The sequence below is a fragment of the Gobio gobio genome (assembly GCF_949357685.1).
Source record: "Gobio gobio genome assembly, chromosome: 20".
Classification (NCBI taxonomy): domain Eukaryota; kingdom Metazoa; phylum Chordata; class Actinopteri; order Cypriniformes; family Gobionidae; genus Gobio; species Gobio gobio.
Genome location: NC_137113.1, coordinates 18902001 through 18920708, shown reverse-complemented (window position 1 = coordinate 18920708; position 18708 = coordinate 18902001). Strand labels below are relative to the sequence as shown.

Here is an 18708-nt window from a genome sequence, read left to right as displayed (position 1 = left end):
CAAAAAATGGTGTGAAAAGGGAAAAACATCCAGTATGTGGCAGTCCTTTGGGCAAAAATGCCTTGCTGATGCTAGAGGTCAGAGGAGAATGGGCCGACTGATTCAAGCTGATAGAAGAGCAACTTTGACTGAAATAACCACTCGTTACAAGTGAGGTATGCATCAAAGTTAGCCTGGATGCCAGCCGAACTTAGCCCCGCCCACAACATTTTTACACGGGCAGTTCGGTCTGGACTTGATCCATAGAGGAGTAATTATGCCCAAACAGAAGCTGTTCGGACCAATGAAATTGTCAGGGCGGGCTTTATACGATGATGGACAGATGATAAACAGTAACGTAATCATCCACGTCATCAAAGGCGCTTGGGTTGAATTTGTTCTAATCCTACTCTGAGAACTTATTCGTATATTCTTTCACCTACTATTTCTCTCAGAAAGGATGATCGTGTTGGTAAGTACTCTGTGTATCCTTTTTTTACAACACCGGCAAAGATCGTTTACACTCATCTTTTTCTTCTAACTTATTCCAGCGTGCGTGCAGGTACAGGGTTGCCAAGTCTTGACAACAAAACCCGCCCAATTGCTAATTTTCCTCAAAACTAGCCAAAAACAAGCCCAATAGCTTTCCAGGGGGGTTCTCCGGGGAAAAAAGGCATTTGGGGGGTAAAATATTAGAAAAGTGTTATTTTGGCAGGGCTGGCAGCTAAAATTCGCATTCCTGGGTCTGTATATCACATAATTGGGGCCGCTTCAACCCGCGGACTTGGCAACACAGTGCAGTTGTGTTCTGTTGACATTTGACAACTAACGTTATGCGTCGCTCCGTTGCTCTGATTGGTTGTAGGTCTATCCAATTGAGGTCTTTCCTGGTTCGGTTGAAACACGCCCCATAATCACAGCCCAACGGAGCAGTATCAGACTCAAATTCTGACTAGAATTGAGTATGACGACGTCAGGCTACAGCAAAGCATGGGCTACAACAGCAGAAGACCCCACCGGGTACCACTCATCTCCACTACAAATAGGAAAAAAAGGCTGCAATTTGCAAAAGCTCACCAAAATTGGACAGTTGAAGACTGGAAAATGTTGCCTGGTCTGATGAGTCTCGATTTCTGTTGAGACATTCAGATGGTAGAGTCAGAATTTGCAGATTGAGAAAACAGAATGAGAACATGGATCCATCATGCCTTGTTACCCCTGTGTAGGCTGGTGGTGGTGGTGTAATGGTGTGGGGGATGTTTTCTTGGCACACTTTAGGCCCCTTAGTGCCAATTGGGCATCATTTAAATGCCAAGGCCTACCTGAGCATTGTTTCTGACCATGTCCATCCCTTTATGACCACCATGTACCCATCCTCTGATGGCTACTTCCAGCAGGATAATGCATCATTGTCAAAAAGCTTGAATCATTTCAAATTGATTTCTTGAACATGACAATGAGTTCACTGTACTAAAATGGCCCCCACAGTCACCAGATCTCAACCTAATAGAGCATCTTTGGGATGTGGTGGAACGGGAGCTTCGTGCGCTGGATGTGCATCCCACAAATCTCCATCAACTGCAAGATGCTATCCTATCAATATGGGCCAACATTTCTAAAGAATGCTTTCAGCACCTTGTTGAATCAATGCCACGTAGAATTAAGGCAGTTCTGAAGGCGAAAGGGGGTCAAACACAGTATTAGTATGGTGTTCCTAATAATCCTTTAGGTGAGTGTATATTCCCGCAAGCAGTAAGTATAGTGATTTTATCCACTTATTGACTGTCTAAAGAATTTCTGATTAAATTGAAAGTTTCTTAGTGAGACAACATTAACGATGATACCCCCTGTGTTGTCTAGACCCAACGCAAGATGCTAGTACAGTAACAATAGGAAACTCCAAGTTTGTCAAATATCAAATGACAAAGGTCAATATTATTTCCTGCCAGTGTTGTCATAGAAATCTACAAAATAAAACCGTAGATACATATGGCAATCCATTTTGTTGGATAGAATTATAATTTAGCCTATATTTCATCAACAACACATAACTCAGGAGCTAACTATGGGTGCGTCTTTAACCTTCCTAGTTCAGTAGTCAGGGCACTGATCAGGAAGTCAGCCCATTGTGTATGTCCTGATTAGTGCCCTGACTACTGAACTAGGGAGCTGATTGAGACACACGCTATGTTAGTTTAGATGCTTATAGCTCACTCGATCCTTCTAGCTAACGTCACCTTCTCCACCATTTAAGTTGAAACGATAGTCATTTGACAAGGCATCTAGTCAATTTGTACAAAAAAATAAACAAAAAACTTTACTGCACTGTACAAACAACATATTTACGTGCTACCCAGTTCGCTGTTTAGAGTTTGTGACTCAAAGTGAAGAAGCTATCATTGTAAAAATCAAACGGTGATGCGTTACAATGATTTAAATATTTTCCCAATGCTAAAAACAAAGTTGTGACTGCTGACGTTATGCGTTAACGTGTAAAGTTAATGTTATATGCTAGTTCACATGTAGGCTGAAGTTACTGACGTTACGTTTTGCAGATTCTTACTGAAAATAAAGACTAAACTTAACACTCAGAAGCGTCCATTTCCAATCTCAAAACAATTGGCTGTTCCTCAAAATCTGCATCAGAAACAGGATCAAACATATAAGGTTGGATGCATAATCTCTCCAATTTCATGCCGGACAGTATGTGTTTCTGTCACTAAAGCTACTGAAATTAGGCGCAGTGAAACAGCCAATCAGAGCAGAACTCCACATTAATATTCATGACCCTTCCAAATAAGGCAAAAACAGACCATTTCATTATAGGGACAATTTCTAGGGTTGTAAATGGACCTGTATAATTTTTTTGCCCTTAAATAAGTCACATACCCTCTATGTAGATCAGAGAACAATTTAAAATATTGTTTCAACTCATTCTAGGGCACCTTTAATGTAATTTAAGTTGAAATTACTTACATTTTTAAGTACAATCAACTTGGATGTTTAAGGCAGCAATTGTTTTTTGTTGTTGTTTTTTTTTTTTACAGTGTAGCCTACCAAGGAAGACTTTGATACATAATAATCAGTGCTGCACTTTTAATTTGCATGCATGGCCGCATCAGTAATCTGTTTAGTTTAATTGTGCACTTTTTACATGTATATTTAGCTGGCTTTTTAAAGTTCCCAGTGTTTTTTTATTGCCAGTGGTTTTGCACCTTTTTAATGAGACAGCTGGTCATGTGATATCAATGTGGCGCTGCCCATGAGGGGGCAACCCGCTCTATGTAGAATAAAATAACCTTTTCTTCTAGCTTTTTAGCTTTTTCTAAAAGACTGATATGTCTGGAGACCTCATTTCATGTGAATGTACATCCTTTTAATGATAGTTAAAACTTTTTATATGGGGCAAAACCCGATTGCGTGCACCTTTAAGAGAGTAAAGCGCGTGACGCCCCTCTGAAATGTCTCGGTAAACTTGGAAAAGGGCTTTTCTCTTTACCTCGAGGGATTGAGATGGCCATGCCGACGGACTGTATATATAAAGGAGAACAGCATGAACATGCCTATGCTCAGCCGTGGACAGAAAGCAAGCGGACCTGTTACGTTTCAGTGCAACCTTTCCGCAAACGCGCTCTTCTTTTTAAGGACAACTGTCTCCTCAAGTGGATTGCTGTACTAGAAAATATTGTAGTATTTTCGAAATTAAAAGAATTAAGAAATCGTATACCATACATATCCATTTTGCAATTGTTTCTGAATTGACATAGAGTGCGCACATTCTGTGTCGGTTAGTTTATAAAACACCTGTCTTGGACTTTCAAGAAGCTCCCTAGTGATGATTTTATGAACTTTTCCCGATTTTTCCCCCTCAATGCCAGCCTTAAACGCTGTCATGGAATCGTTTGGTTCTTCAGTCACCGAGTCCACCGACATCACCACACCGGACGATCCGTTCACGGGTCCCCTCAAGTCTGTTGCGCCCTGGAATTACACTGTCCTCGCCTGTCTGATGTTCATAGTGACTTCACTGTCTTTAACAGAGAACTTCACCGTTATGTTCGTGACGTTTAGATTCAAACAGTTAAGGAAACCGCTGAATTACATCATTGTTAATTTATCTGTTGCAGATTTTCTAGTTTCACTGACAGGAGGCACTATAAGTTTTTTAACTAATTCACGAGGCTACTTCTTCCTGGGTTTCTGGGCGTGTGTGCTGGAGGGATTCGCCGTCACTTTTTTCGGTGAGTTATTACATAAGACGTAAACAATTATTCCTTTTAACGACCTATTTTATGATACTAATACAATTGATTGTATTTAGTCATTTAAACAGGCCTATTTGTAGCCTTATTCTGCTAGTAGCCACTCCCGGTGACACTAAACTATTCCATTGTTATTAACTAATTTAATTTTTTTTGCAATTTAATTTTGTTGTAGTAGCCTATGTATTACACTTGTTGCTGCGTGGTGCATATTCGAATTTTAGTCATTAAATACTATTATTATTTCTTATTCACTACTCACCAGAAACTATCCCAACACTTTTATTAGTAGCCTAACAAGTATACATGTTACAAGTATACATGTCACTGTTGGGATAGAAAAGGAAAAATTAGTAGGTTATGTAAGGAAAAAGTAAAAGTTACTAATTTAATAGATAATAGTCAAGCTATTTATTTTTTGGCATATTGTTTATCATTTCTATCACCATGGTTTTACTACAAAAATCATTGTTAAAATATGGTTACTGTAGTAAAACAATGGTGCATTTGTGGTTACAGTGGTTTTACCGCAAATAGTTGGAGTAAAACCATGGTGTATTTTCATTCAATCCATCCATTTTCCAAACCGCTTCTCATGGCAATTCGTACATATTTTACGAGGTGGCTAATTCGTACGAATCTGTACGACCTCAGTCGTACGAATTCATACGATTTTTGCTAAATCGTACGTATTTGACGAGTTGCCAAATTCGTACGAATTTGTACGAATGACTTACCTCAAACCCCGCCCCTAAACCTAACCGTCACTGGGGATTAGACAAAACGTACAAATTCGTACGAGTGAGGTCGTACAAATTTGTACGAATTAGCCACATCGTACAAATACATACGAATTGGTTGTGAGATAGCGTTGGCTTGTCTTATGTAGCAGGGTTGTGGTGACACTGAAGCCTATCCCAGCATCTCGGGCCAAAAGTCATAATTATGACATAAAAAGTTGAAATTATGACACAGTAAGTCACAAGTCAAATTTAGTCATAAGTACGGGTTTTTATCTCAAAATTCGGACTTATGTAATTAGTACTTTTTATCTCATAATTTCGACTTTTAATGCCATAACTGTGATTTTACCAAGATTTCTCCCATGATACTAATTGCATTGTTAATAATTGCTTTTCTGAAGAGTAAACAGGAATCTTATGAATTCATTTGAACCGTTAAAGTTATTCAGAATTTCTATTTATATCTCTTGTTAAATGTCAATGCAGAGACATGTATGATCGCACCAACACAGCAAAGTAAAAATGGGTGTACCTTCTTGCTTTCTAGGGATTGTTGCTATGTGGTCTTTAGCAATCTTGGCATTCGAGCGTTATTTTGTGATCTGTCGTCCTCTGAAAAACGTCCGGCTGGGAGGCAAGCATGCAGCTATGGGTCTTATTTTTGTTTGGACCTTCTCTTTCATCTGTACAATCCCGCCAGTTCTGGGTTGGAGCAGTTATACAGTCAGCAAAATTGGCACTACCTGTGAACCCAACTGGTGAGCTCAAAATACCATTTGACTGAATGTCCCTTCCTTCATTCACTATTTGTTCTTCTAAGTCTCTCACACTCACAGTCTTTCAATCTCTGTCTGTGTTTCTCTGTCATGGACATATTAGGTATTACAGGAACAACATCCACAGTAATACAATATGACGTTATTGATGAATTCTAATGTGCCTTGCACATGTTCCTTAAAGTGGCATCATTTGGAATCAGACTAGGAGCTTGAGTCAAGGCCTCTTCCTGTGTGTTATATTATGACAGAAAAAAAGAAACCACTTATAACCCCAAGGCTCATGCCATGCAGCCATCAGTTGAAAAATTGCTTTCAAGAGACTGGTACAAAACATTTGTGGCTGTGGCTTGGCCTTGGCCTTGGAACACAAACTGACACAAAGAAGACTAAGGAGGGGGAATATTTTGTATCATTGTCCACGTTGTTGTTCAACATTAGAGTAATGTCGTTTTTGCAGTTGAGATCTCTGACAGCAAAGCAGTAAATGTAACTTTTTACTTATAAGTCTCAGTGATCCAAATTTTGGCACTGCCATGAGCTTGCAGTGGGTGCTTAGTACTCAATTGTTCTGTTGCAATGTTACTTTGGACAAATAAAGCACTTAACAAAGCATATTATGCAAGTGTACAACATGTGCATGCGCTCTTACTGTGATTTGTGCACAACTGATTACCTAAGCATTCTTATCCACACTTATTTTTGTGCTCAAAGTACCTGCTAGATGTCATGTAGGTAAGACTGAGGAGGTCTAAAGTCTTGTTTTTTTCCCCCTTTAAGGTACTCAAATAATTACTATAACCACACCTACATCATCACCTTTTTCACTACATGTTTTATCCTTCCTCTTGGCGTGATCATTATCTCCTATGGTAAACTTATGCAGAAACTCAGAAAGGTTAGTCATATACTCTTATCTTGATTTTCATTACTTGCTTCATAGCAAATCTTTAGGCATTAAGGAATAAAGAGCAAAATAAAACTAGCAAATAACAAAAAAACAAGAGCCTTTTGAGATTCTGTTTGGCTGTGTATTGTAATTAACATTTGATTTTAGCTTACTCATGGACTGTAATTAACCTTAGAACTTTATTGTGTCTAATAGGTATCGAACACTCATGGAAGGCTGGGTAGTACGCGTAAGCCTGACCGAGAAGTGGCGAGGATGGTCATTGTAATGATAGTTGCGTTCATGGTTGGATGGACGCCTTATGCAGCTTTTTCAATTATTGTCACAGCCTGTCCCACAATTTATATTGATCCTCGCCTGGGCGCAATACCGGCCTTCTTCTCAAAGACTGCAGCTGTATACAATCCCATCATCTATGTCTTCATGAATAAGCAGGTACATCTTTGCCATTTGTCATCCTTATCTGGCATTTTCAGATCACCTACACATCTTATAAAAAAATAATACGTCTGAGTTTAGGGTGCTGTGCTGAGAAAAAAAAAAACGTATTTTTTATATTAAGAATCGATTTCTGGTGTGTTATGCCATCAATCAATAAAAGACAGAAAAGCAAGGGAGAGCAAAGGCAATGAATCTTATAATAGTCCAATAATTCTTGCACTGCGGGAATGTTTTGGTTTAAGGTTATTTTAGCTATCCTGTCAGAATTCAATATTCTTTACAATAGAATTCATAGAATGAGCATGGTCTGAACTGCTAAACTTTTTTTCCCCTCCATTGTAAGTCATGGACAAATGACGGATATCTGATGCTTTTTACTCTTGACAGTTTTGGTTGAGGAGATTAATTTTTTTCTTACTTCAAAAATATATTAAATATTTAAAGTTCAAATGAAAAATGTCTCATATGTCTAAAGTTATAATTTCACCTAAGGGAATGTTTAGGTGCCTTAAGCTTTCCTAGGGGGAAGTCTTAGGTCCTACACTGTGACAAGCGTCAATTGCTTTGTCGTCCTGGACAAACAATGGTTTAATTTCCAATTGAATGATATTCTCAGAGAAGTCGTGTGCAATAAGTGATACAGTCTGCGATGTTGCTTCGCGACATCTCATTCTTTTTTTTGAACATGCTTCATACTTTAAGCTTGTAGAGGGAAATTTCTCCTCAGCGTCCCTGTAGTGTGTCATTTGATGCAAAGGGTGAAGCACTGATCTTTTGCAGTCATGTGACTCTGATGACCACCCCTAGGATGTGGGTCCCAGGTGGTTTGGAGCGGAGGCTGCTGGACCCCTTGAGCTGTGCACATCTTCCAGACCTAACCCAGTTCCTTCCCAGCTGTTCCCAGAATGAAAGGGTCACAGCCGGGGTCGCAAATTTCTCTGATGTGAGAGAGAGAGACAGACTACATTATAGAGAGATGAGAACAAACACTTGAGAGTGAGAATAGGGACAGTTCCTTTAACCATATAGCATTGGTCATGCTGCATTGTATTTGGATTTCAGAAGAGCCCTTGAGTATATGGAGAATCCAACAAAAACGACCATGTCATATAGGCTGTGTTTTAGGGAAGTTTGCTGTTTTTTGGCGTATTCAATGAGAGTGCAAAGTTTTCTGTCTGTCTTTTCTGAAACGGATCATAAATTACACTGTTAAATTTGATTATGAAGTATATTTGAGACTGTAGAGTTTGAGACATTGTATATGCATTCATAGAACGGAAGAGAGGCTCTCGGGAACACAAGTTAATTGTCACAACCAATTGATTTTCATGGCAAAAATGTCCCTAGTACTTTACATAAAATTAATTCTACAGGCTTATAACCTAGTAAGTCAGAGAAGGTATAATTTTTTAAGTTTTGATTCACACATTGGCAATTAAAAAGCAATTAATACAAGAAAAATCAGTAGCATTTTATTTTACAGTCCTGTTTCCCCATGTGCATACTGTGTACTTATTACAATAACTTGGTTATAATTAGGTACTACCCCTGAACCTACGCTAAACCTAACCTTAACCCATGTAGTTACCTTATATTACCCGGTACTTTCTTAGGTAAGTACACGTAAGTGCAGGTACTGTAAAATAAAGTGCAACCGAAAATACTTACAGGCTTTAGCCCCTTTAAATTATATTAGTTATGAATGAATTAGTCCCTTATTTTGGACTAATAAAAGCTGTAGAAGTATTGCTCTTTTTTAATGTCTAATAATCAATTAACAAATTTTAACAAAACGAACCTTGTGTTATTATTTGCTTAATATAAAAATTTTGTTTAGCTTATGTTGTATAAGAAGTTAAAGTTTTCAATGACTTCAGTGCAGTTTGTCTTAGTATGTTCTGCCTGTATTATTCTGTAAATGTATCCCCACTATAGTGTCTCTCCGCATTACAAATTTGGCAGAGAGAGAGAGAGAGAGAGAGAGAGAGAGAGAGAGAGCCGGTATTATAATTACCCAGGGTACCTCATTTTCATCCAGTCCAACCAAAACCTTGAGGAAATGAATATATTTTCTTCCCATGACCTTATCTGCTTTAATTAAGGCCAACAATGTCCTTGTTTTTACATAGAATACATCTTGCTTAATGACCTTTTCCTAGTTTTAATGCAGAGGTTGTGCAATGGGCTAACCGCTGAAAACAAATCTCTACATGGTGTCACGGAGACAGGAAACATTCATCAAAGCTTTTCTTTTGTGTCTTGAGTTCATAACATGCATAATTAATAGCAAAATTAAAATCATTTTATTTGTGTGTGTGTGTGTGTGTGTGTATGATGGTGATTTCCTCTGATAGCACTTTAGAAATCTCAGTGGAACTACCATGATCCTTATACATGTGCTTTTTCTCTCAGTTCAGGAAGTGTCTGATCCAGATGTTTAGAGGGAATGGCACCAGTCTGGATTCCACCAATGTGAACCAGACATCAGACAAAGGAGCTATCACTGCCACAGCAGAAAGTCAGCTTGGAGAGATGTCCACCATTGCTGCTCGTGTGCCCATATCCATGTACAACATGGAGAAGAGTGAAGATGAAGAGGAAGAGCCGGAGCAGAGTGGCAATGGAGGTCCAAAGCAGCACCCTTTATCGGATAGTCGAGTATGTCCTTTGTAGAGAAGGACTAGTCTGACTGAATAAATGTATACCTTTATAGTCTCCATCCAGTTGTCGAAACCTGTTGTCTAACTAAAGCATAAGTCCTGCAGTCATGACCTGCATATGTTAGAATGTATGGTTTGTGTTTTCACACGTTCTCCTTGTTGTTCGTATTTCTTTATGTTGTGGCGATTTGCAGTCTTGGCATATCTGTTCTCGTCAGTATCGCATCATTACCCAACATGAAAGAGGCAAGCAATACATTTCTGTACAGTCCTCTGAGCAAAAGCTATTTGTTTTTCAGATCTGTGCATATTCTCCTCTCACTATATTGCTGATTGCACACTAGTATCAGTGCAGTTTTTTTTGTTTAGTTTTTTTAAATGGCAATTGTAATGAAAGACCATAATCCTGCAATAACTTTCAGTTTCAGAGTTGCTAAAGTATATTTTATATTAAAATTCAGACTACATTGAGGTCAAAATACAGGCTCTCATATAATAATCATTATTAGTCGACTTAAAAAAAATCAGAAGATAATGTGATAGGTTGAACAATACAAATGTGCTGCAGATGCTGCGCTTTTATGAGACAAGCTCAGGCAAAAAAAAAAATGGAATTAACAGAAATAGCCGAACAGCAGAATTAAAATCTGTTGTTTTTGAAAGTCTAAATAAATAAATACTTTTTAAAATTAAAATATTGCCCTGGCTATAGCTAATCATCTCCGATATTCTGCCGATACAACGGCTGCTGTATGGGGTGTATGGGGGTGTCCAATCTTGTTCCTGGAGGGCCACTGTCCTGCAAAGTTTAGCTTCAACCCCAATTAAACACCTGAGCTAATCTTACTAGGTCTTACTAGGCATATTAGAAACTTCCAGGCAAGTTGGAGCTAAACTTTGCTGGAACGTGGCCCTCCAAGGGCAGGTTTGGACACCCCGGTCTAGTGCATGTTTACATAGGAAAACTATTTAAAAACTGCTGTAATTGATATCATAATTAATTTAGTGAACTAACAGGTCAGACATGACTGGTTTGGCAGCGTATCTGCTTCGCAATACAGTAATGAACCATGCAATTAATGTCCCTCATCTCATGGAAATGAGATCCTTGTCTGTTGTTGCCTTTTGCAGTCTTGTTTAATGAGGTTTAATGAAGCAAGAATGTTTATTATAAATTGTATTTATTTAGCAGCCTATACTGTTTACTTTGATATGTGAGTACTTGCAAGTTTGAGTGAACAGTCTGAATGTCTTATTGGTCCATAATGTTTAGTGTTTCCTCACAGTTTCCGTCCAAAGTGAATATTGATATTGATGTTTGTCTGTGGCATGTCAATGAATGTTTTACTTGTGTACTTGGATTATAAAAATCATGTTTCTTATTTCTTAAAACATGTCAGAATTGTAGAACAAATGCACATTGTAGCACATAATAAATCAACCTGCAATAACTTTCCAGTGGTCACACTGCTGATGATAGTTCAACACCGAGGAATCCTGTGTGTTTATTATTACACGGAGAACCTGAAATAACACTGAATCTGAATTGAGATATGAGGTTATATCTATGAGGATATATCAGAAGCACTCTTTCAACATTGCCCTGGTAAATGAAAACATCTGAATTCAATTTCTCCTGGTCGTGGTTTCTTACACCCTATAGCGAGAGGCACAGTATCAGAGCACAAAAGAAGGATATCAACAGAGGGCCACCATGCCGGATCTCACTCATAAAGTGGAAAGTCAGAGGAGATAAACATTTGTGGCCTGGAATCTTTGACAACATTTTCAAGGCTTTTTGCAAGTTCACATAGTTAAAGCACTTAAAATTAAAGCTTCCAAAAGGAGGTTTTCACACGCAGGCTTTTTTTTCTTAGTGTGAAGGACATTTTTAAAATCGAAAGAAACATTGTCCACGATAAAGAACCTTTTGTGAATAAGGTTCTGTGGATGTTAAAGGTTCTTCATGGAACCATCAAAGCCAATAAAGAATCTATTGGCAACTTTATCGGCAAAGACCAAGCTTATAAGGAAGGCGATTTAAAAGAGTTGATTTAAACTAAATTGAGTAATTGAGCAATTACAACCACAATGCTCTCAAATTCAGTTTATTGATGCATTACATCATATATCAGATGAAAGTGGCACTTAAGCAAAGATGCCTTCTGAACAAATGTTTGTTACCTTCTGCGGTCATTCCAATGCATTCAATTATTAATTTCACATACTGTTCAATTCTGTGTGATCAATGATCAATGATCAAAGCCACACATTTAAAGTTGAAGGGTTTACTTTAAACAATGATTTTCAGCTCTTTTGAGTCTCTCCATGTGTACCAATAGTCATTAAAAAAGCTCATGCTGTGTAAATGCATCATGCCCTACAGCATATACATTTTATACTTCCTGGACATGCAGTATCCTCAGAGGACCCGGTAATGTGTTTTTGTGTGTATGTGTGTGTTAAACATGAATGCAAACAGACAGAATATGTACAATGTTATCAACCTATTTTTTATGTGCAATAACATGAGCTCTGTACATTTTTTCCATTAACTGCAGATTCTCATGACAGCCTTACAATCATGAAATTATTCTTGAATTGCTTTTATCGTTTGTAATGAAATTTTAGCTTGGTCACAGCTGACTGATGACCCAATGTCACTAAAATCACATAAATGTTGGAAACGTGCATATATGATTTGACATGCATTAATATATAAATCACTTTTATTCATCTTTTTGTCACAGTTTTGGTTTTACATTATTTCTTGCTTGGAATTTTACTTTGTCTCATTTCTATGTTAATTTTCAGAGCGGTATAAATTTCAGCACTGCTTGCTAGAAACCTGCGTTGCCTGGTATTCCACAGTTAGAATTACTTTTGGTGGTGCACTACTAGGAAATCTCCAAAGCAATGTGATAAGAACAGGCTTAGCTTGGTCATGAGGCTAACAAGCCTGTTTACACAAACACACAGCAATGAGGTGACCATAGGCTTTACTTGAAATGAATTTAGTCTCTGCAGTTTTCTTTCATTAGATGATATAGTGGAATGTCATATATGTTTATTTTTCCATGCTATGCATTATTTATATAGAATGTATATTGCTATTGCTACCTCTTAAGAGGTTCTATCAGGCGCTTCATAGGGTACAGGCATACCATAAGAAAAATGTGCTTTTCACTACTACCATAGTGTATGATTGGAGAAAAAATATATGATGAAGCAATAGATTTTGTATAATAATAAATCATAAAATTGTTTGTTTGTTTGTTTAAAAATCTTATAAATGAGGTGGCAAGGTGGGCCTTTTAACCCACACACAAGGTAAAAGGCTCACCAGCATGGGGCAAAAGGCAGAAAGTATTTACACAAACGCTAAAATAATATGTTTTAATAATATTTAATTTAATGCATGTTCAAAACAATCACTTTAGCAAAGTTCGTACTATTTTCGGTTTATTAAATTTTGTTCTTTTCGGTTCAATAAATATATTGTCAGTAAAATACACTATACTGCCAAAAGTAATGGTACACACCTCAAAATCATTGCATTCAGGGGTTCCAATCACTTCCATGGCCAAAATCAAGCACCTAGGCATGCAGACTGCTTCTACAAACATCTGTGAAAGAATGGGAGAGTTTGCAGAGTCAATAACTACAGACCTGCAATGCAAAGCGTCAGATGCAGTGGTGTAGCTAAATAACGCCACCACTGGACACTAGAGCAGTGGAGACGTGTTCTCTGGAGTGATGAATCACACTTCTCTGTCTGGCAATCCGATGGACGAGTCTGGATTATGGTGTGGGGTTTTTCAGGGGTTGGGCTTGGCCCCTTAGTTCCAGTGAAAGGAACTCTTAATGCTTCAGCACACCAAGACATTTAGGAAAATTTCATGCTCCCAACTTTATGGGGACAGTTTGGGGATGGCCCCTTCCTGTTCCAACATGACTGCGCACCAGTGCACAAAGCAAGGTCCATAAAGACATGGATGAGCGAGTTTGGTGTAAAGTCCTGACCTCAAACCAAAAGAACACCTTCTCATCCAACATCAGTGCCTGACCTCAAAAATGCGCTTTTAGAAGAATGGTCAAAAATTCCCATAAACACACTCCTAAACCTTGTGGAAAGCCTTCCCAGAAGAGTTGAAGCTGTTATAGCTGCAAAGGGTGGGCCAACTCCATATTAAACCCTACGGATTAAGAATGGGATTTCATTAAAGTTAATGTGCACGTAAAGGCAGACATCCCAAAACGTTTTACAAAATAGTGTATGGTAATTTTTTTTTTAAATACAGAAACAAAATAATTTAAAAAAGTAAAGATTCTGAAAGCATCAAATGAGATTCTATAATAATTTAATATATCTTTACAGTAGTAACAAATAAAATATATTTTATTATATGATTAATATATATATATTTTAAAATATGATGGTTTGATTATACATTTAGTTTCATTATAAATATGGTGATTATCTCTAAGGTGGACACCCAAATTAATATATGATATTTACCACCTGAATCTAACCATGTCATGTTAACAAATGGAAAAGTCAGCCAGCTGTTTATAATCATGTTAATTATTGTGCCTTTTTACCCCAATGTCCATACTTTTACATATTCTTCCATTACTGAAAAACTGTTGCTTTAATTACCTTGAACAAAACTGAAAATCCTTAACAAGACCTTTCTCTCAAAATATAGTCATTCTCAAATGCTACATAAATCTAGAATATTTGATCATTTGAATATTAGATGAAATTAGCTCAGAATCAACTGTGCATTGCGATCGCGTCAAGGATCAGCCAAATTTCCATGTGCATCATCAAAAGCGGTTAACTTCACCATGAAATGGAAAGAATTGAAAATAATCAAAGATATTTGATATTTGAAATCCAACATAGAAATTTCTTTACTGTTGTCAACTCATTTGCTTATCAGAAGGGCCATCTGGAAGACAAAAGACAGGCCTGTAGGCCACATGGGGTCCCACCTTTACAGTTTATCAATAAGCTCCAAAACAATGACATTTTGCAGTACTATTGTAGTACCCTATAGGTAATTTTAGGGGTTCCCAATATGGGATTATTTTATGGATTATTTAGATTTAATTTTGTTTTGATTCATTTTTTATTTTGATTAAATTTAATGAATTAAATGGCTTGTAAACATACTTTATCACTAGAAAAATTTAAGTAACCCATTAAACATGAAAATATTATGCAATCATAAGACATTTCTAATTTATAAAAACTTTTTGGAATAATGGCAAAAAACTATTTGGGTTTTAAGTAGCATTCAGCTCTTAAAGCAAAACAAATAGATATTTCAAACTAAACCTTAGCTTATTTTTTCTCTTCATAGTAGTCCAAGAACATTGTGTATACACAGAAACAGCCCTTGGGGTCCCCATCCGAGGAAAAGCACATCTGTCTTATATAAACACTCTTTTAAATCTGTGCAGGAATGTAAGATATGAGGTAAAATCAAACTTCAAATGTGCACGGATACATGGAAATTCCAATCCACAAAAACGAAGCCAGCAGCAATAAGTAATATTCTCAAAAATATTTGCTATTGACAGATTGATTGATAAACAAAATGGGCCTTTAAAGGGGTCATGAATTGAGAAATCAACTTTCCCTTGAGCTATTGATATATAAAAGGTCATGGTAATATAAGAATATCCTGTAAGTTTCAAAGCTGAAAACTTCCTTGTTAGTCAAAGAAAAGCTTTTATAGACACTGGCCCAGCAAAAACGATCGATCTCAGAATGTTCCAGGCTATGACATCAGAGTGTAGGGAAACACCGCCTCAACAGAAGAAGAACAACCTGATTCTGTAGCCCCACCCACTGACTCGAGCCACTAACATGACAGCTAAGAGCAGCATAGAGCTAAACAGCATCGAACTTCTAAGCAGTAAACATACCATATAAGCTTCATTCGGATTCAGATTTTTAAGCATTCAGATTCCTATATTATGAATGCATGGATGAACGTTATTTTTAATGAAGATCCAGTTCACGTGGGGACGACATTGCACGTATGTTCATTTAACCACGGAGTCGTTTGTAAACAAGAGACTGGATTTTCAGACAGGATGAGATTACATGAACGAATGAAGCAACACACTACTGTGTGTTTTATATCTGATAGTATTGCATTGTTACAGATCGTTTGATATCTATGGATTATGTGTACGGGCCTAACAGAACATACCTTAGCACGCTGTCACAGGCTGGAGAATACTTTATTTGTGGTGTTCTTGGTTCATTACTGTCTTGATGTGCTTTGTTCACTCTCTTGACTCGATATTTGAAGGGCGCGCACGTGTGTGTGTGTATGTGTGTGTACGGTTCGCGGTTATATTCATCAATCTGGCGGGCCAAGTAACGTTAATAAAAAAATATCATTCCAATCAATCGCGGGTGGATGAGATGAATCATTGTGTTTGTTTGATAAAGACATTTTGCGAGCCCTGGCTGTGGGCTGGGCGATTCATTCTGGTTGCCGTTTGCCACACGCTGTCACTGACAGGGGGAGCAGAAGCTCATTAAATATGCTAATATTATCCAATCCTAGCTGTGGGCGTTTACTTCCAAGTCTACAGTGCAACACGCCCATCAAAACTGAACGTGTCTTGAGAGAGCCTTAAAACCAGGTCAGAAAATAGCCTATTACTTATTCATTATGATGTTTCTGAATGTAAAAACCACGCGAACGCAATAAGTTGACCTCAGACAACAGAATAAAAAATAAAAAAAGCCAGTTCATGACCCCTTTAAACTAATAAAATGCTCAAAAATCCCAGTCCAATGTGCATATTAATGAACAATATAACGGTACACTAAAGTTCTCTCTAAGGTCATTTTCACTACAATCAAAACCAAGCTGTCACCAGTCATGTTTGTATGGTGTGATGCGAAAGATGTAAAAGAGGCACCGGTTTCAGTGAAGGGAAACAAGACGTGTCATCAGTCGATGCAATGGGAATGCTCCACGTGAACCAGTGTCTTAAGCAGGTGTGAATACATGCCAATCTTGATTGGCTACTGCAGTCAGGTGATGTCACAGACGTGTCGGCAAACAGGCAAAACTATAAAAACCTAGAGAAGATGTCATCAGCTTCAAAAGTCTGATGGAAGATGTACAGGCACATTGTCTCGTTCCCTTTCTCAGGGAAGTAGAACTCTTCACTGCGTCATCAGTTGACGCTATGGGAACGAAAATACCCACAGCATCATATCAAATGCCTGCCCACTGTGCTGTGAATTCCCCAGTGGACTAAACCGTAGCCAGAACATTGCCATACAATGAACCTGGTGAACAAGAGCTTTAGTGCCTGTGGTCTGAGGTCCATACCCTTAATTCTTACCTGTATAACTGGCCCAGGGCAGAGCAAGTTAGGAAGACTGCAGTTCCTGCGCTGTTATCCCGACCTTCCTAATCCATGGCCTTGCTTAAAGGCTAACGTCACCAAAGGGAGCTCAAAAATATTAGCATCCCATCCAAAGGACTGGGAAGAAGTCTCAGGAGAGAGCTATGCTCCCTCAACTGCTTATCTAAGGAAAACTTCCGCCAAGTGCTTTTGGGAATCTGGTGAGAGAGTACTGAGAATGGAGTGCCTAAAGCAGCTTCCACATCCTTCTGCTCTCTATTGCCGACCGTCAGCAAATGGGGTGTTGGCCCTACTGACAGCCAACCTCCACCATTCAGCGGGATCTAAAGAGAAGGCCCATTCCTTTCTCCAATTGCTCCAAGGGATGCCAGTGGCGGTATTGCCCAATCTCCTCTTGTGTACTGCCCCTTCACATGTAACCGCATGGAACGCCAGATAGGAAACCCATAACCCAGTAATGCCCATCTTTCCTAATCTGTAAATTGCCCCACACTACTGATGCCATACTACCCACACATCCGTATGAATTTGATTCCATTGGAAGTGTATCTTCCTAGAACTCCAAGTACCAGAGAAAGCAAAAGATGAAGAAGTGGGACGCAAGTGGCAGTGTTGCCCACTTTCTTCGCCTACACCAGGGGTGTCCAAAGTCCGGCCCGTGGGCCAAATGCGGCCCGGGGATGAATTTCAAACAGCCCGCAGCTTGTCTATTAAAATATTTTATATGTGGCCCGCCACGAATAATTTACAAATCGTGCAGTTTCATGATGTCAACGCAAGGTGGCAGTACTAGATTTTGGGCCTGGGAAACAGCGCCAAAAGCAGAACAAAACAGCGCTACTTGTGCTCTGGGCAACTTGCGAGCTCTGACTCTGAACAAATGTGTTTACCTGCTGAGTGACTCGATCACGTGCCCACTAAACAGCCCATGAGAAATGTTCGAGTTCGGCGCAGAGGTCTCCGATAAGAGCTGCAAATCTCTCTGTGATTTGATTTAATTTAAATCCAGTTAAACAGCACTGACTTAATCAACGTGCAAATCAGGAGAAACACTGAGCCGATTCAGTTAAAATACTTTTCAATCAACAATTCACCAACATTCATCATGGATTTACTGTGGTAACACTAACTGTAACCGTGGTATTTTGTCAGAAATGTAGGTTAATATCTAATTTTATAAAAAATCTTAAATAAAGATGCATTTATTAGATAAGTTAAATGACATTAGATATTTCTTACTTTCTGGAAAATTAAATTGAAGTGATTTTTTGGTAAAAACAAGCAAATATATCTGCCAATGGATTAGAAAAATCTTGTTTCTGTTTGGGACAGAAACAAGATTTTTCTAATCCATTGGCAGATATATTTGCTTGTTTTTACCAAAAAATCACTTCAATTTAATTTTCCAGAAAGTAAGAAATATCTAATGTCATTTAACTTATCTAATAAATGCATCTTTATTTAAGATTTTTTATAAAATTAGATATTAACCTACATTTCTGACAAAATACCAATTCAATTCATTTAGAC

At 38.1% G+C, this 18708-nt stretch overlaps 1 protein-coding gene across 3 annotated transcripts; it reads left to right on the top strand.

Moving 5' to 3' along the window:
- The first annotated feature begins 3288 nt into the window (after positions 1-3288).
- valopb (vertebrate ancient long opsin b) lies at positions 3289-12506 on the top strand. 3 transcript variants are annotated; one of them, XR_013818637.1, is made up of 6 exons: positions 3289-4220; positions 5532-5742; positions 6541-6658; positions 6866-7105; positions 9524-10561; positions 10692-11263. XR_013818637.1 is itself a non-coding variant. In XM_079845708.1 (6 exons), exons 1-6 carry the CDS (start codon positions 3851-3853, stop codon positions 9782-9784), a joined length of 1101 nt encoding a protein of 366 aa, XP_079701834.1. In that variant the 5' UTR covers positions 3545-3850; the 3' UTR covers positions 9785-11258. The 3 variants fall into 3 exon arrangements, 2 of the variants coding, with proteins under 2 accessions (XP_079701833.1, XP_079701834.1); XM_079845708.1 differs by having other exon boundaries at positions 3545-4220; positions 6866-6899; positions 6999-7105; positions 9524-11258; XM_079845707.1 differs by having other exon boundaries at positions 9524-12506.
- Positions 12507-18708: the final 6202 nt, after the last annotated feature.

Coding starts and splice junctions, on each gene's coding strand:
- valopb (XM_079845707.1), top strand. CDS start 3,851: ATGCCAGCCTTAAACGCTGTCATGGAATCGTTTGGTTCTTCAGTCACC. Junction 5,743..6,540: donor ACTACCTGTGAACCCAACTG/GTGAGCTCAAAA, acceptor TCCCCCTTTAAG/GTACTCAAATAATTACTATA. Junction 7,106..9,523: donor ATGTCTTCATGAATAAGCAG/GTACATCTTTGC, acceptor TTTTTCTCTCAG/TTCAGGAAGTGTCTGATCCA.